The sequence below is a fragment of the Neofelis nebulosa genome, chromosome 3 (assembly GCF_028018385.1).
Source record: "Neofelis nebulosa isolate mNeoNeb1 chromosome 3, mNeoNeb1.pri, whole genome shotgun sequence".
NCBI lineage: Eukaryota > Metazoa > Chordata > Mammalia > Carnivora > Felidae > Neofelis > Neofelis nebulosa.
The window spans coordinates 88,195,591-88,216,942 of record NC_080784.1 but is presented as its reverse complement, the minus strand read 5'-3'; the positions used below and the strand labels follow the sequence as shown (position 1 = coordinate 88,216,942).

The 21,352-nt window shown below is 39.9% G+C and overlaps 1 protein-coding gene across 2 annotated transcripts in view; it reads left to right on the top strand.

The window, feature by feature from the left end:
- The first annotated feature begins 366 nt into the window (after window positions 1-366).
- The window catches only part of NAA15 (N-alpha-acetyltransferase 15, NatA auxiliary subunit), an 85,616-nt gene continuing 64,630 nt past the window's right edge, over window positions 367-21,352 (top strand). Inside the window, exon 1 of one of the 2 annotated variants that reach the window (XM_058721332.1) lies at window positions 367-684. In XM_058721332.1, coding sequence (XP_058577315.1) covers window positions 631-684 — 54 coding nt within the window. In that variant the 5' untranslated portion in view covers window positions 367-630. The remainder of the gene's footprint in view (window positions 685-21,352) is intronic. The other variant, XM_058721331.1, reaches the window with a different exon arrangement.

Below are 21,352 nucleotides of genomic sequence, written 5' to 3'. Positions count from 1 at the left end.
TCACGATCAAACGCAGAACTTCTTGAACGCCTGCGTTTTAGCACTTCATGATGTGATCATTCAGGCTGGGAAAATCTACCCAGTGAATGAAAGACTACTCTAGCAAGAAAGAACAGAAAGGCTATTTTCTGAGTTGGAGGCGGCCGTAAAACGTAGCCAACCAGCCCTCTGCGCCTCCAGACATTCTGAGGGAAGGGATGGGCGGGACCTGCCGCGACCCTCGCGGCCTCCGCCCACCGACCGGCCTCCAGGTTTCCCAGCAATCTCTAGGACAGAGGAGGTGGGGAAAGGAGGTCATCGCGCCTGCGTGGTAGGAGATGTGACCCGGGTGGGAAAGCCCTCCGCGTCCGCCATTTTGGCTACCTCTGTCGGTCTGTTCAGTTACCACGTGAACCGCCGACGGAGACCCGTGGGGGGGGGGGGAGGCGGCGGTAGCATTAAGTGAGAAAGGAAAAAAAGACAACGAGGGGAAGGGGGTGTCGGGTTGGGCGACGCGGTGACATTCGAGGCCTGGTGGCGGCGGTGGATCAGGGCAGTTAAGGCTGAAGCAGCCAAGGGACGGCGGCGGCGGTCGGACAAACAGACTGACCGAGCCGGGCGGTGGCGGGAGCAGCGGGAGGAGCCGGAACGATGCCGGCCGTGAGCCTCCCGCCCAAGGAGAACGCGCTCTTCAAGCGGATTTTGGTAAGTGTGGGACTCCGGGCAAGCAGTGGGGAGGATTTAGCCGGTACACGGGCCTGTCACCCCTAACCTCGGCCCGGCGGGCACCGAGCCACCTCCGCCAGGAACCCCGCCTTCGTACTCGTAGTCAAGCCGAATGCACCCCCTCGTCCCTTCCCTGTGGTTCCCACTTCACCCCGCGCGTCCCCGGCCACGGGCTTCCTCCTCCTGTTTCCACGCTTCGGAGGCTGTGGTTCCGGACTAGGCCCTGTTCTCCTAGCTTCTAGACTGCAGGTTTTCACCCGCCCCAAGTGAAGGGAGGACAGGCCCGGTCTTTAGCAGGGAAGCGGGCAACACAGGCAGGAGTCGCGGCCGGGGCGGGGGGGGGGGGGGGTGGTGGTGGTGCGGGAACGCTGCCGGCAGATCAGGGTGGCTCCCTTGGAAGGAACAGGTGGTGCGGATGCGGCACAGCTCATTCATTGCCCAAGCGCGGCTCTCTCTCCATCGTCCGTCCCTCCCTCTTCCTCTCTTGATATTCACCTGTCCCCGCCCGGCCCGGGGTCACTGAATGACCTGGAAGGTGGGAAGGAAGGGGTTCAGCAAAGGAAAGGAAGCTTTCTAAACAACTCCCTTCTTGTAGTCAGTTTCATACTTGAGTTTGCAGATTCTCGGCCTCCCTTTTTCCCTCCTTTCTGGATGAGCTGGGAAGGGGCATTTATTTCTTAGTTTCCGAGCGGGAAACAGCCCCACCCCGTACCCTACTCGGGAGGTGGGGCCCATTGCGAGGGGGCGGTCTAGCTGGAAGTGAAAAGTTTATGCACTTTTTAGTTCAGATGTTCTAGATGCGGCTTTTTTAAGGGACTGAAGTGTATTAACACTGATGCAAAATTTTAGCAAAGACAACATAAGAGCTTTTGAGATGGATCTTTTTGACGGTAGTTCGAATTCACTTATTCCCTATATTTCAAATGTGTGCAGTTTCTTTTTTTGATACCTTTAAAATGCAGTTATGTTTGGAAGGACTGTTTACATTGTAAAATATATCTTGTAGCCTTGGCACTATAATTAATACATTGTGGCACATTTTTTGTTTGGCATGTAGTGTGTGGGTTGCCCCTTCATGCAGACTTTTGTTTGTGAAAGGATTAACTGTTTGCAAAATTTAAAACTGTGCATGAAAGTGTTAGCTTTTTTTTCTTGCAATTTCAGTTTACATCACTTGTTTGAAAAATAAAACTCTGGGGATCTAGTTTTCTAGAAATAGGAGTAATCCATGTTGAATTAACTTTGATTTTTTATTTTATTTTTTTTAATGATTTTCTTTTGACACACACACACACACACACACACACACACACACACAGCGTGAGCGGGGGAGGGGCAGGGCAGAGAGACAGGGAGACATAGAATCCAAAGCAGGCTCCAGGATCTGAGCTGTCACCACAGAGCCCGATATGGGGCTTGAAGTCACAAACTGAGATCATGACCTGAGCTGAAGTTGGATGTTTAACTGACTGAGCCACCCAGGCGCCCCGAACTAACTTTGATTTTACAAAAATATGCGTATACCTTATGGAGTTAGTCAATTTTTGTTGAAACATTTATCAGAAAGTCATATCCAATACCACATAACTTTTACCTCGAAATCCTTATTGCCATTTTTTTTTGTTTTGTTTTACGAATAATGAGTGTAGATGGGACTATAACATAGTTTTAACAAAACAATTTATTTACTTTTACATTTTTTAAAAGACTAACTGGTGTGTAGGTTCAACTGTAACAGTTTTAGGATAAAAATTTGTCTCAAATCTTTCTCCTCAAACCTGTTTTGGGAAAAAAAAAAAACTCAAGAAAAGTTTAGAGAATACAAGGAACAGTCATAAACTCTTTACTTAAACTTAATGTGTAATATTTTGCCAGATGTGCTTTTTCTCTCTTCCCAAAGTAAGTTGCAGACATATTTCATCCCTAAATGCTCCAGCAAGACTTTTTTGAGAATAAGGACATTGCCCTGAATAACCATAATACTGTTAACAACCATTACCTAATACTGTGGAATATACAGTTCATATTCAAATTATCCTAGCTGTTAGGGTAGCAGTTTTTAAAAAAGCAAACTTTTAATTTTGATATAACTAGATTCACATGTAGTCGAAGGAATAACACAAAGATCCCTTGTACCCTTTCCCTAGTTTCCCCAGTGCTAATGTCTTACAAAATTGTAGTTCAATATGGTAACATTGATGCACTCTACCAGTCTTATTCAGATTTCTCCAGTTTACTAGTACTAATTTGTGTGTTGTATTTAGTTATGTGCGGTGTTATCACAGTGTAATTACATAACCACCACTACAGTCAATATGCAGAACAACAGTTCATCTGCACAAGGATCCTTGTTGCCCTTTTAGAACCACCATCCTCCACCTCCTTCCCATCCCCTCTACCCCCAGACTCTGGCAACCACTACTATTCTATTCTCTGTTTCTATAGTCTAGTCATTTGAAGAACACTACTGAAAAGAATCATACAATATATAACTTTTTAGGATTAGCCTTTTTTCTAATGCAACATAATTCCCTTGAGGTTCATCCAAGTTGTTGGATGTATCCATACTAGTCTGTTCCTTTTTGTTGAGTAGAATTCTGTGATATAGATGTACCACAGTTTAACCATTCATAGAATAGCAATTTTTGAATAAGCATTTTACAGTTTTTTTTCTGGTTGGGATAGTTGGGCAAAACCTTTAAGTTCATTGCTAAAATCAAAGTGCTAAAGGATTTATTGTGATAAGGTATATGCAGAAGAAATGTGAAAATTACTAAAGAAAAGGGCATATAATGTCCTTATTCTATTACTTTAGGAAAGAAGAAAACATTACTAAACAAAAGTATAGTTAGTATTCGCTCTTTCAAAACTGCTTTTGCTTCCTCGGTTTTTATGGTGTATTAGCTCTTTTGATTTTAAGCTCCCCTCTCCCCCCCCCCCACCCCCATCTGAAAAGTTGGGCATACTCTAATGAGTGCAATAAGTGTTGCTAGGTTGGTAATTGTTAAATCATTCCAACAGTATTCAGTTTTTGAGCTGCTACTTTGTTAGTTGTACCATACTTGCTTATAGTAAATTTGTGTAGAAAATGAAGTTAGTTTTTAAATATTTGAAACCTCAATTTCAAAATAATGAAGTATGTTTTTGCCTCAGTTTTTCAAAGGAAACTTCTTATACACATCAGTTTGCAAAAAGTTTCTGTAATAGATTTGCCTGGCTTGTTCTAGTTTAGTTGATCTCTAAAATTCAGTTTTGTTGCATATTTGGCCCCTTTTTTTCATATATTACTTAACTGTTTTCTGCTAAAGAATTGTCATAAGTTGGTCAATGTCTGCAAATGTGTCTTGTCTATAATTTGGAGAAAGGTCAGGGAGTGAATTTAATGGGATCTATATTATGTTGGAGTTTAGTTTATTTTTTTGAAATTTATTTATTTATTTAGAGAGTACACACAGGAAGGGGGGGTGGGTGGGTGGGGGGGAAGAGTAAGCAAGAAAGAGAATCCCAAGCAGGCTTGGTGCTCACCGTGGAGCCTGACTCAGACTCAAGAGCTTGATCTCATGAACCCTGAGATCATGACCTGAGCTGAAACCAAGAGTCAGATGCTCAGCCGACTGAGCCACCCTGGTGCCCCTGTAAGAGGTTAGTTTAAAGAAGAGTTTTTTGTGTTTACCAGAAAAAACTGGTGTTTTTGTGTTTGTATTTTTGTGTGTGAATTTTTTGTTGTTGTAATTATACACTGTATTAACAATCTGGAAAACTTGAAAGTCTTTAGAAAATTGTGACTTTGCCCCCTCTTGATGCTGTATATCTAAATAGCTTGGGGGTGTTACCAGATCTTTACACCACTCTTGTAGGATCTAGGTTAAGGGTAGGAAAAATGAGGTTGCCAGGGTGGGATGAAATTCACACATTTTTATTTTTATTTTATTATTTTAAATATTTATTTTTAGGTTAGTGCAAGTGGGGGAGGGGCAGAGAGAGGGAGCAGGATCTGAAGTGGGCTCTGTGCTGACAGCCTGACAGGAGTGAGCCTGATGTAGGGCTCCAACTCACAAACCATGAGATCACCATCTGAGCTGAAGTCCGAGGCTCAACTGACTGAGCCATCTGGGTGCCCCTACACCTTTTTGGATTTTAGCCTGTTTGGACAAATTGAATATACCCTAATACCTTGCAGTCAAGTGTTGGCCAGGTTGGTGACTGTTGCTGCTGCTTTCCTCTCTTCACATGCTAATGTGAGCTGTAAGGGCAAAAAACAAGTTTGGAGTACTTAAAATATTGTACATCCTTAATCTATTTTTGGATTTTGCCTGAATGATTTATGTTGTTAGGTAAAAGTCTAGAGAAAGAATTTTTCTTCCCTAGAAAAGTGGTAAGAGAAGTCAGTATAGCATGGTGATATTATTTGTGATTTACTGAAAACTTACCATTTGTACTGCACAATAGAACTTTCTGTGATGATGGAAATGTTCTGTATCTGCTGTGTCCAATATGATAGCCATTAGCCACATGTGGCTATTGCACGCTTGAAATATGGCTAGTGCGATTGAGGAACTGAAATTTTAAATGTAATTAACTTAAGTTTAAGTTCAAATAGCCATATGTGGTGGTATATGGTTACCATTTTGGATAGTGCACTCTGGGTCCTTCTTTATTCTCAAAACTTCTCAAGGTGGGTCAGTTTTTATTAAGGAAGGGGGCTGAGATTAAGATTAACAGTTTAGTGTTAGATTCAAGAATCTGTTTGTTATTTTAGGGCTTTTATACCCATACCTACCTGCCTATTGTTTATCCATTTGTTGGGGGGTGGGGTTGTGTAGGGAAAGAGAGTTTAATAAAGGTTTTGTAATAATTGTCGTAAGTCGCTAGATATATTGTAGATACCCACACATCGTAGGTAAATTATTTCATATGATTTATTGCCTTTAAAAAAGTGCTCTTTTTACATAACTTAATGACACTTAGGTTGGATTTAGTTGCAGATGAAATTAAGATTAGGAGTTGTTAAGTAAATTTCCATATGTACATGGAAGGTCAGTTGACTTAAATTTCTACGTGACAGTTCTAGTTTTGCAACCGAATGTGGACAGTCACCTTGAAATTGGTTTTAATATGCTTTTGCCTGTGCTGCATGTGTTCAGAATGTAACAAACAAAAAACAAAGAAATGGAAATAAAGTTTTACCTGCTAAGAAGTCCTTTTTCTTTTGTACACAGTAGGTAATCAGATGTTTAAGCTGGAATAAATTTCCCCTTGAAAGTGTACTAGAAAAGGAAATGCAATTTTGCTATAATGTAAATATACTATGCTCTTATAAAATACACAAAATACTTTTTAAAAAGTCTAAAAATCTTAGGAAAAAACCTTTGATAATGTAGCAAACTCAGTGCTTTGTTTTCCTTTATATTTCTGCCCTAAATCCTTTCTGGAATAGAATGTGGTATGAATAAACAGATAAAGGTATGTTTTTATTTAAGTTGACAAAGCATATATTTTTTTAAATGGTTTATTGCGTGAGAAACCTGAAATGTCTCAAAGCGATTTTTTTGGGGGGGGTTAAGAGAGTGGGTTAAAGTACTTGTAGTACTTGGAGAATAGAGTACTCTGGTTTGAAACAAAAAAAGATTGTGGCACCTCTGGTGGCTCAGGTTCCTGAAGTCGAGCCCTGAGTTGGGCTCTTCTTTGCTGACAGTGTGGAGCCTGCTTGGATTCTCTCCCCCTCTCTCTGCCCCTCCCCTGCACATGCCCCCTCCCCCTTCAAAATAAAGAAATAAACGTAAAGAAAAAAAAAAAGCATTGACCCCAGTTTAGTTTTTTTTTTTTTTTTTTTTTTTTTTTTTTTTTTTTGGGACAGAGAGAGACAGAGCATGAACGGGGGAGGGGCAGAGAGAGAGGGAGACACAGAATCGGAAACAGGCTCCAGGCTCCGAGCCATCAGCCCAGAGCCTGACGCGGGGCTCGAACTCACGGACCGCGAGATCGTGACCTGGCTGAAGTCGGACGCTTAACCGACTGCGCCACCCAGGCGCCCCTGACCCCAGTTTAGTTTTTAATGCTAGTAGACAACTCTACATGTTCAGAAAAACATACAAAAGCTTAATAGGGAACTGAATTGAATGTTCGATTCTGTAGGTATTTTGAAGCCTTGCCGACCTGGGTCATTACTGGGGATTACAATAACTGAGTTATTTGATGATACTAGAATTGCTATGCCAACTATTACTTTGAAGTACTGGTTAAAAGACAGTTTCCACAGAGGTAGACATGGTGCCCTGTGTGGTTGGAGGACTGGAGAACTACTGGCCAACCTGTTTTAGCTGTAGGGATCTCTTTGTTTAGTGTGCATTATTTCCTTTAATACTTGTGCTTCTGACAATGTAGTTCTCACAGAGCATTGATTCAAATATATCTTCTTTGTTCATAAAAGTGTTTTTGGACATAAAAAGCTAGGTTATATAAGGGATCATATGCAAAGGACTGTTTGTTCAGAATTTTCTTTCCTATATACCTGCATGGCACAATTCTTCTCTTAGAATTCTGTTCAGATGTTCTCTAAATGTTGTATAGAGGCCTTCCTTACCCAGAAGTCCTTCTCAACTCAATCTTATTTTCTTCCTTACTTCTGTCTATATCACTTTCTCACCTATGGCATATGTGCAAGTAATTTGTTTTATCATGTCTTCTTTTTTTTTTTTTATGTTTATTTATGTATTTTGAGAGAGTGGGGAGGGGTAGAGAGAGATAACCCCAAGCAGGCTTCACCCTGTCAGTGCAGAGCCCGACGCAGGGCTTGAACTCACAAACTGAGATCATGATCTGAGCCGAAATCAAGAGTTAGACACTTAACCTAAGCTGAGCCACCCAGGTACCCCTGTCATATGTCTTCTATAATTAAAATGTAGGTTCTATGTTGATAGGGACTTTTTTCTGTTAATTACCATACCCCCATTTGTTTGAGTAATGTATCAAAGTAGATATTGAATTAGTATTTGTTGCACAAAATGAATGTTAAAACAGTGACGAGAGAAACCTCTTTGGATTGTGTTCTTACATAAAGATTTTTGAGAAAGGGAGTTACTGGGCCTTGGCATTGTAGAATACATTGTTACATGAGGTAATGGTAGGATATCAGGCAGAACCTGTATTACCCGGTAAGACCTTAGAAGTTTCATTTACGAATGAATCATACTATTAGTTTGTTTACATGCCCTTTCTCCAGTCACAGAAACATAATAAGAGGAAATTTTATTGTTTTTCTTTTGGTTGTTTTAGCATTGGAGGAAAAATGGCATCTGGATTAAATGAGGATGTTTGTCGTGAGGAGCCTGCTGAATCAGATAGTAAGGCTCAGTCTTCTGTAGTTTCATAAAACTCTACAACTGATTCCAACACAGATTTGGGGGTGAGGACCAGTGCATATGATATTATAAAACAGGGATATAAAATGTTAGAAGGAAAAATTTTGTAGTTTAGAGTTTTAGAGTTGCTTTGTGTTTTTCAGAAAATGTAAAAGATCAGGTTGAATTTTTGGAATTGGAAAGGTATGCTGGGAAGCTGGTATGGCAGAGCAAGCCACATAAGTAATCATTGAGCCTCGGCAACCATCAGTATTCACATGTAAATACAACTTTGTTGTCTATTTATAGAGAGAAAAATTTAAGATTCTTAGTGAAAAATAGTTCTGAAAAAAATGTCAGTTGCCAGCACTGATGGTAAGAAAAGCAACTGAAGAGGTTTAAAAGAGTGATGTTTTGAATATAAATACTAGGGTTTGGAGAGGAGGGAATTTTATGTTGTGATTGAAGTCTTTTGAGAATTTCCCTGGAATGTCAGCTTTACACCTAACTCCTAAGCTGTTTTACAATGCATACTGTACAAACTTTTATTGAAGTTGTAACTTTCAAAAAACTGGTTTCAAAAAACTAGTTTAACTTGTTGCATATGTTTTTCCCCCCTTAGGTAAGATAGGAATTACACTGTTTACTACTTAATTTGGAATTAAAATAATTCCTCAAGATTTTAATTTAATAAAAGCAATCTTTTTGGGCTATTTAAAGTAAAATAAAAATTGTAGTGTAGAAATAAGTGATGGAGAGGTTAATGTTTTTGTTACCTGTTATGCTGTATTCCACTGAAAATTTCCTTGCTTTATATAATAGGAACACATTTTCATTTGAGATAATTTGAAATTTCTACCAAAGCCCACTGGGGAAATTGTAACATCATAATTTTATTTCAAGCCAGTGATTTTTTATTTTTTTAAAGTAAGCTCTAGGTCCAACTTGGAGCTTGAACTCAATGACCCTGAGATCAAGAGTCACATGCTCTACCCACTGAGCCAGCCAGGGGCCCCTAGCCAGTGATATTTATAATCTTAAAGATTCCATTTGAGGGGCGCCTGGGTGGCTTGGTAGGTAGAGCATCCAACTCTTTGGCTCCAGTCATAATCTCACGGTTCGGTTTGTGGGGCCCTGCAGGACTCCCTGCAGGACTGCAGGCTGTTGGTGGAAGCCTGCTTGGGATTCTCTCTCTCCCCCTCTCTCTGTCCCTCCCTGCTCTCTCAAAATAAACTTAAAAAAAAAAAAAGAAGAAGAAGAAGAAGATTCCATTTGATTTCATCATGTAGGAGATTATTTAGACATTCTTGTGTGTCATCTGTAAGAGTTGTTTTATCTAGATCTTGTATATAGAAGGAGAAATGAAAGTTTGCTTTGAAAGTATAGACCTAGGAAAAAGCTTTTAAGGTTGGTTGTTCCAGTTTAAAAAAAATTTTTTTCCTTATTATAATGGCTTCCACTTATATGGTACTCTATTTTTCAGAGAGATCTCATTGGAGATTACAAGATTGTCTTTGATTATCAGTGCTTTGGAACAGAGTCAGAATCTTCAAGAGGGGAAATGAAGTAAACTAGCATTATTGAATTTTTTTTAATTTGAGAGAGAGAGCAAGCCTGCAAGAGCAACCGCAGGCATAAGCAGCGGGGAGAGGGGCAGAGGGAGGGAGAGAATCCCAAGCAGGCCCTATGCTCTGCACGGACTGCAGCGGACTTGATCCCACGACCCTGGGACCATGACCTGAGCTGAAATCAAGAGTTGGACACTCAACCAACTGAGCGACCCAGGGGCCCCTATTGAATATCTATTTTGAGCCACATTTTATGCTAGGCTTTTCTTTTTTTTACATTTTTTTTTTAACGTTTATTTATTTTTGAGACAGAGAGAGAGACAGAGCATGAACGGGGGAGGGTCAGAGAGAGGGAGACACAGAATCTGAAACAGGCTCCAGGCTCTGAGCTGTCAGCACAGAGCCCGACGCGGGGCTCGAACTCATGGACCGCAAGATCATGACCTGAGCCGAAGTCGGCCACTTAACCCAGGCGCCCCTATGCTAGGCTTTTCTTACACATTAGTTGATACAAATGTTGCATCTCTCCTTTGAGGAAATTGTAGTTAAGTATAGACAATACTTATAATTACATTGTTAAAAGTAGATTTCAATTGCTTTATATACAGTTATTTGTGCTGTATCAGGACAAATGGGTTCCTAAAAGTCACTGCACTATGCAAAATCATGCAATAAAAACCACAGGGCTTATGGAAAAAATGAGGTTAACACAACAGTCGAAAATTTCATTAGTGAAGGAGTGTCTGGGGGCTCAGTTGGTTGGGCGTCCAACTCTTGGTTTCAGCTCAGGTCTTGATCTCACGGTTTGTGAGATCTGTGAGATTGAGCTCCGTGTTGGGCTCTGCCACTCTCTCTCTGCCCCTCCTTCTCTCTCTCTCAAAAATGAATAATAAACTTAAAAAGTTTTTTTCATTAGTGAAAAAAACAAATAGAACTGAATTTAAATGATAGCAGAATTTTTGTATGTTAAATAGTTAACAAATACATAAATAATATAGAGTAATTGCTGCCCTTGTGTCTTGGAAAAGACCAGAAGTTTGTTTTTTGGGAAGTGTCAGGATTGCAGAGGTGCCTGGGTGGCTCAGTCAGTTAAGCTTCCTTTTGGGTTTTGGCTCAGGTCATGATGTCGAGGTTCGTGAGTTCAAGCCAGCACTGTGAGTGTGTAGCCTGCTTGGGATTCTCTCTCTCTCTCTCTCTCTCTCTCTCTCTCTCTCTCTCTCTCTCTCCCTGCCCCCCCCCCCCCACTCACTCACTCTCAAATCAGTAAACTTAAAAAAATGTTAAAAAGAAGGATTGCAGCTTATGAATTATTTTGAAGTAATGGAAGGAAAGTTGTCTGCAGTCTGAGGGAAAGTTGTAATACCAGATACGGATGTGTGTGCATAACAGCCAGAACTGTTGTAGCTGGTAGATGTTTGAGGTGTATGTCTGCCCTGTACATGCCTGTGTGGCTTATTTCAGCTGGGTGCAGTTTTCTTTGTTCACCTAGTACTCCTGGTAGACAAAATCCCACCGAAAAACAGTCATGAAATTTGAAATGTAGTATGTTCAAAATATTCCTTAATATGTTAATCATGTTGTAACAAACATGTATTTTCATAGCAAGCATTATAGCAGAACTGACTATATGCATTGTCTAACCTAGTGCTACAGTGATTACACAGCCTAAGTTTGGGTAACTTCTTTCCCTCTGGCATGTGACTGTTTACTAATAAGCAAGAACTTCTTGCACTTAGTGTCTGAGCTAGTGTCACATTCTTTGCCATCTTAGTTGCCACTAAGAAGACAAACTTACTTCAGTATTTTCTTTGTTAAGGAGAAGCTTTGTTCCAGATTATCAAAAGTTTCAGGCTAATTCATTTTATTTTTAAAAAGTGTTTACAGTAAAACCTTGGTTTGCAAGCATAAATTATTCCGGAAGCATACTTGTAATCCAAAGCACTTACATATCAAAGTGCATTTGCCCATAAGAAATAATGGAAACTTAGATGATTTGTTCCACAACCCCAAAATATTCCTATAAAAATTATTACAATACTGTAATATAATACAAAATAATAAAATGCAAAATACAAAGAAAAATAAATTAACCTGTACTTAACCTTTGAAAACCTATGTAACTAGTGTGAGGGAGACAAGAAACAAGAGGGCTGTTGTGTAGGACAACTTTCACTGCCATCACTAATGGAATCACTGCTATCTCTTGGCTCAATGGAATCTTTTTCTGCATGGGGGCCATTGTGTATGCTTGCACACATGTTGACTACGGTAGTTTTAATAAACTCTCGTCATATACTGTTATACTGTGTTTAATGTAACTGGCAATAAGGCAGCAGAGGAAAGGGTCTATATCTGCCGACAGCCTGACCTAGAATGAAGCAAAGCACTCCCAAGCTTATTCTTCTATGGGAAAGCAAAGGACTGTCCGTAGGTGCTTTGAAGTGACAAAAACTACACTAGTGCCTGTTGTGGGCACCTTCCGACATTCTGAAAAATCATTGATTTCTGCTGAACATCATGGCCTGAGACCAAGTATCCAAGCATGGGAGACGATCACCCACAATCCTGCAATGAAAGGGAGAGGGAGGGAGGGGACCATTGGTTCAGTTGTGATCATGTGACATTTGGCATTGCGTACTCGTATTGCAAGACATCGCTCATTTATCAAGTTAAAATTTATTAGAAATGTTTGCTCGTCTTGCAGAACACTCACAGAACAGGTTACTCTTAATCCAAGGTTTTACTGTATTTATTTAATTGGAGAGAGTGAGCTTGCAAGCATGAGTGGGGGAGGGGCAGAGAGAGAGAGAGGGAGAATCCCAAGCAGGTTCTGCTGTCAGCGCCCAGCTGGACAAGGGGTTCCGTCTCACTAACCGTGAGATCATGACCTGAGTTGAAATCAAGATTCGTATGTTTAACTGACTGAACCAACCAGGCACCCCAGGCTAATTTATTTTCAAGATTTTTTGGGGGGAGATGATATTTTATTTATTAAAATTTTTTTATGTTCAAAAATTTTTTTAAAGTTTGTTCATTTTTTGAGGGTGGGGGAGGGGCAGAGAGAGAGGGAGACACAGAATCCGAAGTAGCCTCCGGGCTCCAAACTGACCGCACAGAGCCTGACTTGGGGCTTGAACTCAGGAACTGTGAGATTGTGACCTGGGCTGAGGTTGGACGCTTAGCCGACTGAGCCACCCAGGCGCCCCTATGTTTATTTATTTTTGAGAGAGAGAGAAAAAGCTTGAGCGAGGGAGGGGCAGGTAGAGAGGGAGACAGAATCCAAAGCAGGCTCCAGGCTCTGAAGAGGTCAGCAGACCTCTGTGTGGGGCTTGAACTTGGGAACTGCAAAATCATGACCTGAGCTGAAGTCAGAAGCTCAACCGAGGCACCCAGGGATTTTAAAATATCCCAATATTTTAAAAACAGGAAATAAAATATCACACATTTTTTCAATTTGTGTGTGTTTTTTAAATTCTTAAAAAATGTTTATTTTTGAGAGAGAGGGGGACAGCATGAGCAGGAAAGGGGCAAAGAGAGAGGGAGACACAGAATCTGAAACAGGCTCCAGGCTCTGAGCTGTCAGCACAGAGCCCAACACAGGGCTCAAACCCATGACCTGAGCCAAAGTGGGATGCTCAACAGACTGAGCCACCCAGGTGCCCCTTCAATTTGTGTTTTGAAACAATTTTGATATTCAGTGGAGGGAGCCTGGTGTGGAAAAAACAATAGAAAGATTCTGGGTTTGAATCCTGGCTCTGTTTTATCCCTTACCCTTTTTAAGACTCAGTTTGCAAATCTGAGTAAAAAGATAGAACAGTACTTTTCTGACATACCTCACTGGTCAGGTAGTGAGATACATATAAAAGTACCTGGCAGACAGTAAAGCATGTGAATTAGTACTTGCTTTGTTGTAGGTTTAGTCTATTAAGAACTTCTGTTTTTTCATTTATTTCATCTTTGTTTTATGTTGTCCTTATCATGTGTCTTATAAACTGTTTGATGTTTTTATTTTGTATTTTTTTTGGTATTTAGGAAGTTTTATATTTTTGTTTTGGTCAGTTAACTTTATATTTATACCTTTGAAGATTCCCCTTGTCCTCTTTTTCCTTTTTGTCTTACTTATTAGGCTTCTACTATTTGATTTGTTAGGTTTATTTTTATTTTCATTTTTTTTTTTTATGTTTATGTATTTTTGAGAGAGCGAGCATGAGCAGGGGAGGGACAGAGAGATTTAAAGCAGGCTCTACACTGACAGCAGCAAGCCTGATGTGGGGCTCAAACTCTCGAACTGTGAGATCATGACCTGAGCCAAAGTTGGATGCTCAACCCACTGAGCCACCCAGGAGCCCCTGTTTTGTTAGCTTTAAATTAAATCCATTGAGGGGAGTCTAGCTGGCTAAGTCAGTAAAGTGTGTGATTCTTGATCTCAGGGTTGTAAGTTCAAGCCCCACGTTGAGTGTAGAGATGACTTAAAAGTAAAATCTTAGGGGCGCCTGGGTGGCTTGGTCGGTTAAGCATCTGACTTCGGCTCAGGTCATGATCTCACGCTCCGTGAGTTCAAGCCCTGCGTCGGGCTCTGTGCTGACAGCTCAGAGCCTGGAGCCTGTTTCAGATTCTGTGTCTCCCTCTCTCTCTGCCCCTCCCCTGTTCATGCTCTGTCTCTCTCTGTCTCAGAAATAAATAAACGTTAAAAAAAAAATTAAAAAAAAAAAAAAGTAAAATCTTAAAAAAAAAAAAGTAATAGGACTTGAAAAAAATGAATCCGTTGAGTCTTATTTTCTTATGTGTGAGACAGTGAATGAGCTTATTCTACTTTACTGTTTTTTTTTTTCATGTCTCTTTTTCCTTTGACATTTTAAAGTTATTTTTGCTTGGTGAGTGTATGTCATTTTATGTACTGTTCTTTCACCCTCATCAATACCTTTGTTTTAGATTTAGTTATATGATTAAATATAGTTTATATTCACCAGCAGACCTTTAGTTGAAGTTTTCTCAATCATCTATTGATTGGATGAAGCTTATATACACTAGAAATTCCTGGGCAGTGCTTGTGGAAATCTCTTAAGTTCTTACATGGTTAAACTTTTTCTCTAGCCTTGATATTTGAAGGGCAGTTTGGCTGGATTTAAATTCTTTGGCACACATCATCTTTGGTTTTTTGAAAATATCGCCCTGCTCTTATCTTACTTGTATGTTGCTGGTACCACCATAATTTCTTTGTAGATGATTTAGCCTTTCTTTTTAGAGATCTGAATGGTTTTTCTTTATCTGTAAAATTGAATCATTTTACTTGGATTATGTCCCTGTGTTGACTCTTCTGGATATATTTTCCCTGGTACATGGTTTCAGGTTGGGAGAGCACAAGCAAGAGAGGGGCAGAGAGAGAAGGCCAGAGGATTCGAAGTAGGTTCTGTGCTGACAGGCTGACAGCAATGGGACCGATGTGGGGTTCAAACTCAAGAACTGCGAGATCATGACTTGAGCTAAAGTCAGACACTTAACCGACTGAGCCACCCAGGTACCCCTAGATCATATATCTTGAAGTTTAGTCTTCATTTCTGAGATGTGGTTGTGTTTTTCCTGTTTCTTTAGATCAGTCTGTACCTGTTTTATATTTTCCTGTTTGTCCATTATTTAAAAATTTGAACATCTGATTTGAAGTGTTTTTATATTTTCATCTGGCATATTTAATTATGCTGTAAGATGTACAGTATTATTTATTTTTAATTTGCCATGGAATCTTATATTACATGTTTCCTTTTTTTTATCACTAGGCTTTTTGGTGTGTTTTCATCTGCCACAGGGTATTTTACTTTTTTTTATTCTGTATACATAACTTGGTATAAGTGCTGGGTTCTTTTTTCTGTTCAGGTTATTTGTGATGGATTTTACTAGGCCAATAGTATACATAGTTTTACTTTTGGAGTGAGGTTTGAGTGACTTCTTAATCTCTTAGTTCAAGAGAGCACCCTCTTGTTGCTACAGTGAATTGTTTTTTAAATAAATATGTCTCTCCCCTGCCCTTTCCAGTTGTTCTATCAATATTTTAGTAGGGTGCTCATCTTCAGTGGCTTCTTTCTCTATCCAACCTTCAAATGTCAATTCCTTCTAAGGTGGCTCCTTCTCCTTGAAAGCCATGCCTTGCTTAAACTGCTACTTTGGTCCTTTTTGTTTTTTAAGTTTTTATTTAAATTCCTGTTAGTTAAAATACAATGTAAGAGGCGCCTGGGTGGCTCAGTTGGTTAGGTGTCCGACTTCGGCTCAGGTCATGATCTCATGGTTTGTGGGTTCGAGCGCCGTGTCGGGCTCTGTGCTGACAGCTCAGAGCCAGGAGCCTGCTTTGGATTCTGTGTGTCCCTCTCTCTCTGCTCCTCTCCCACTCATGTTCTGTCTCTGTCTCTGAAAGTTAAATAAACATTAAAAAAATTTTTTTAAATACAATGTAAATTAGTTTTGGTTGTACAGTATAATGATTCAACACTTGGATATATCACCCAGTCAGTGCTCATCACACAAGTGCACTCCTTAATCCCCACCAGCTGTTTATCCCATCTCCCTACTCACCTTCCTTCTGATAGCCATCGGTTTGTTCTCTATAGTTAAGACTCTGTTTCTTGGTTTGCCGCTCTCTTCTCTTTTTCCCCTCTGTTTTGTTTCTTAAAGTCGACACATGAGTGAAATCATATAGTATTTGTCTTTCTCTTTTTTTTTTAAAAATTTTTTTTTCAACATTTTTTATTTATTTTTGGGACAGAGAGAGACAGAGCATGAACGAGGGAGGGGCAGAGAGAGAGGGAGACACAGAATCGGAAACAGGCTCCAGGCTCCGAGCCATCGGCCCAGAGCCTGACGCGGGGCTCGAACTCACGGACCGCGAGATCGTGACCTGGCTGAAGTCGGACGCTTAACCGACTGCGCCACCCAGGCGCCCCAGTATTTGTCTTTTTCTTACTGACTTTTTTCGCTTAGCATAATAATAGTCTCTAGCTCTCAGGGGCTCCTGGATGGCTCAGGATGGCTCAGTCAGTAGGCTGACTGACTTTGGCTCTGGTCATGATCTCACAGTTTGTGAGTTCGAGCCCTGGTTCAGGTGAGCTTGTGCCCGGCTTTGGGTTAGTATGAGCCCTCCTTCTCTGTCTCTGCCCCCCCATGGGATTCTCCTTCTCTCTCTCTCTGCCACTTGCTTACTTGTGCCCCCTGCTTCTCTCTCAAAAACAAAACAAAACAAAACAAAAACCTCTCTAGTTCCATCCATGTCATTGCAAATGGCAAGATTGATTCTTTTTTATGGCTGAGCAATATCCCATTGTGTGTATATATCACATATCCTTTATCCACTCATCAATTGATGGGCACTTGGGCTGTTTTCATAATTTGGCTATCATAGATACACTGCATCAGGGTGCATGTATCCCTTTGAATTAGTATTTTTGTATTCTTTGGATAAATACCTAGTCGTGCAATTGCTGGGTTGTAAGGTAATTCTATTTGTAACTTTTTTTTTTTAAGATTTTATTTTTAAATAATTTTATACCCAGTGTGGGGCTCGACCCCACAACCCTGAGATCAAGAGTCGCATGCTTTACCAACTGAGCTAGCCAGGCCACCCCTATTTTTAACTTTTTGAGGAAGCTCCAGATTGTGTTCCACAGTGGCTGTACCAGTTTGCATTCCTACCGTAAGTGCAAAAGGGTTTCCCTTTCTCCACATCCTTGCCAACACCTGTTGTTTCTTGTGTTGTGTTGTTGGTTTTAGCTGATCTGACTGTTGTAAGGTGATACCTCATTGTGGTTTTGATTTGCATTTCCCTGATGGTAAGTGATGATGAGCATCTTTTTATGTGTCTGGTGGCCATATGTATATCTTCTTTGGAAAAATGTCTGTTCATGTCTTCTGCCCATTTTTTAATTGGATTATTTGTGTTTTGGGTGTTGAGTTTTGTAAGTTCTTTATATATTTTGTAAGTTCTTTAGATAAATACTAACCCTTTATCGGATTATGTCATTTCCAAATATCTTCTCCCACTCAGTAGTTTGCCTTTTAGTTTTGTTGAGTTTCCTTTGCTGTGCAGAAGCTTTTGCATGTTGCTCTCCATTTTTCCCAACACCATAGTCAAAGAGATGGTCTTAACAGACTCTCTTAAGTCTCTTCTTTTGACTGCCAGTAGCCATTGCTCTTCATCTGTCATGTCTCTAAATACTTCCCTTCAGGATGGGGCCACCTTCTGAGGGTGAATCCTAGTTAATAGAGATATTCAGTCACCACTTAGACCCTGTGGTATTAATCTTTTGGACAGTTCCCATTGGAACTTCTTGTATCGGATGTTTATGCACTTATATGTAAATTGGAATTTTTTAGTTGTTTCATCTTATAGTGCTGGCTTTGGGTGATTTTGTTTGCTGTTTGTTCGCCTGTATGTTTTTATGAGGATTTTTGGAATGTTTAGAAATTAGGGAGCAGACATTCTATAAAGAGTTAATTTTTGGTTTTACGTGCTATGCTTGATAATGGTGCTTTAAAAAAATTTGCAACTTGTGTTTTATAATTGAATAATTGGTTATATTTGTTTCTGTGTTCTCATAGCCACTCCATTGTTTTTTCAAACTCTTCTGGGAGTATTTATCATTGAAGTAATTACAAGGTTCTATTATATAACTGATTATCAATCATATATATATGTGTATGTATATCTTAAGTTTTATTAAATTTTTTTCTATCCTTAGCATTAGAGTTCATAGCTTATAGCATTTCTTTATCAGAGGTCCTCATATTAAGCAGGAATATTTAGTCTTCCTTCAACTTTGTTTTTCCTCAAGTGACATCATTTAATGTTAAAAAAAAAAAAAGATAAAAACACATTTTACAGTGCATTAACAGTGGTGTAGTGTCCAGAAAGCAGATGGTGATGGTCACATTGAATTCTGCTAGTAAGACCATATCTAATTTAAAAATGGGTCCAAAAGATACAGACCAGTGACTCCCTCAGGTTGATATGCCGTAAGAATATTGGTATAAAATTCCCACAGACCTTTCTTTGTTTTATTTTGAGACTATGTACTTGTTACTTTTAAAATACTGAAATACCTTTTGTTTGGTGAAATATTAGAGACAGATTTTTAAAAATGGTTTACTGAGAAAAAATAAAATTTAGCAACCTCATTTAAATTATCCAATTTTTGTTTTTGAAATTTTGCTGGTTTTGAAAAAATATGTAAGTATGGAAATGGTATTTTATCAACCTCACAGAGTGGCCCTGATTGTTAAAGTACTTAAAACTTTCAGGTAAGGAACAGCTAAAAGAACAAAGATGTTTAGCTTGAAAGGGAAAACTGAATTCTTACAGACCTAAAATGAATAAACAGAAGTTAGAAGGAGCTAGTGGTTGCCTTGGTATATCTAAAAACATTTTAATAAAGAGTGAGCTGGCAGTAGACATGAGCTGTGTGACCATTCACACCAGATGATGTTTAAGGTCTCTTCCAACTAAGAGACTATAAAATAGCCTTGACTTGTTGAGTCTTACCTCAGTGGGTCTTGTTTTTGTTTTTTTGTATAAGTAAGAGAAACATTTTTAAAAAAACAGTATAAAACTAGGAGGAGAAAGGTTATCCTTAGAATTTGTTTTCATGGTTGTTGTAGTTGTCCAGAAATTATATGATATATAAAGGACGACATATTGTCTACAAATTGAAGTTCCAACTAAAATAATTTTAGGAAATGGAGGATAAAAGTAGATATTCTGTGTTTCCTTTAAAAATTTTTTAAAAAAATATTTTCTTTTTAAATTTTTTAATGTTTATTTTTGAGAGAGAGACAGACAGACAGACAGACAGACAGACAGATGGTGAGCAGGGGAGGGGCAGAGAGAGAGAGGGAGACCTAGAATCTGAAGCAGGTTCCAGGCTCTGAGCTGTCAGCATAGAGCTCAATGTGGGGCTCGAACTCACGAACCAGGAGATCATGACCTGAGCTGAAGTCAGACTCTTAACCGACTAAGCCACCCAGGCACCCCTAAAAAAAATTTTTTTTAATTAAAATATAATTTGCAGTAAAATGCCCAGGTCTTGATTGTACTGTTCTTTTAGGTGTCTTGAGGGTACTTTTCTGCTCGTTTTGACAAATGCATATACCCTTGAAACCCAAGCCCCTTTCAAGATGTAGAACATTTGCATCATCTCAGAAAGACCTTTTGATCCCCTTGATTAAATAGTTTAATTCAGTTTCTGCTTTCATATTTCTCTGCATTCAGTGAAGCTGGGTTGGGTCTAAATATTGTAAGCTGTAACTGATATCATAGTGCTTTATTTAACTTTAAAAGAAAATCTGTTTTTTAAGTTTATTTGTTTTGAGAGAGAATGCGAGCAAGTGGAGGAGGGGCAGAGAGAGAGAGGGAGAGAGGATCACAGGCAGGCTCTGCACTGACAGCAGATGCAGGGGCTTGATCCCAGGAACCATGAGATCATGACCTGAGCTGAAATCAAGTCAGATGCTTAACTTACTGAGCCACCCAGGTGCCCCCAGCCCCAATTTTTTTTTTAAGTCAATTCTACCCCCACCATGGGGCTTGAACCCACAACCCCAAGATCAAGGGTCACATGCTCCACTGACTGAGCCAGCTAGGTGCCCCTTTTTATTTTTTTTAATTTTATTTATTTATTTTTTTAAATTTATTTTTGGGACAGAGAGAGACAGAGCATGAATGGGGGAGGGGCAGAGAGAGAGGGAGACACAGAATCGGAAACAGGCTCCAGGCTCCGAGCCATCAGCCCAGAGCCTGACGCGGGGCTCGAACTCACAGACCGCGAGATCGTGACCTGGCTGAAGTCGGACGCTTAACCGACTGCACCACCCAGGCGCCCCAGGTGCCCCTTTTTAAATATTTTTATTGAATGCTTACTCAGGTTCTTTATATATATTTGCATTAAAATTTTTTTTAATGTTTATTTTTGAGAGAGAGACAGAGTGTGAGTGGGGGAGGGGCAGAGAGCGAGGGAGACATAGAATCTGAAGCAGGCTCCAGGTTCTGAGCTGTCAGTACAGAGCCCCAAGTGGGGCTTGAGCCCATGGACTACGAGATCATGACCTGAACTGCAGTCGGAGGCTTAACTGACTGAGCCACACAGTTGCCCCATATGTTTGTGTTTAACTCTCACCTGCACCCTGCAGGATGGTTGATGATTTCATTGAGGCTATAGTTAGGCCAGTGATACAAAGCTGTTTATTAAGTGGTTGCTAAGATTTGAACTCTAAACCAGTGTTGTCCAATAGAATTTTTGGTGATGATGGAAATGTTCTGTATCTGAGTTTCCAGGATGTTCCACTATTCACATGTGGCTGTTGAACACTTGAGGTGTTGATATTGTGACTGAGGAGCTTTACTGAAGAATTTTAATTTTTATTTAGTATTGATTAACTGAAATGTTAAATGGCTACAACTTTAACCTCTGACTCTTAAGGCTTTATGTGCTCTTTCTCTATACCTTTCTGCTCGACGGAAGTCGAACTTCTAAAGTAGCTCCAGTACACTGGTACTAAGTGCTGGTCAATAAACGCTTCTTGATTTGATTTTGGCATACATAAGACTCATTTTCCTTTTTAACTTTTTAATTGTGAAAAATTTCACACATATGAAAATAAAATATTACGAACCTATGTCCTAATTTTGACAGTTACCAACTTTTGGTTCATTCTTTTTCATCTGTGACCCCCATCCCCTGGATTATTCTGAAAAAATACCAG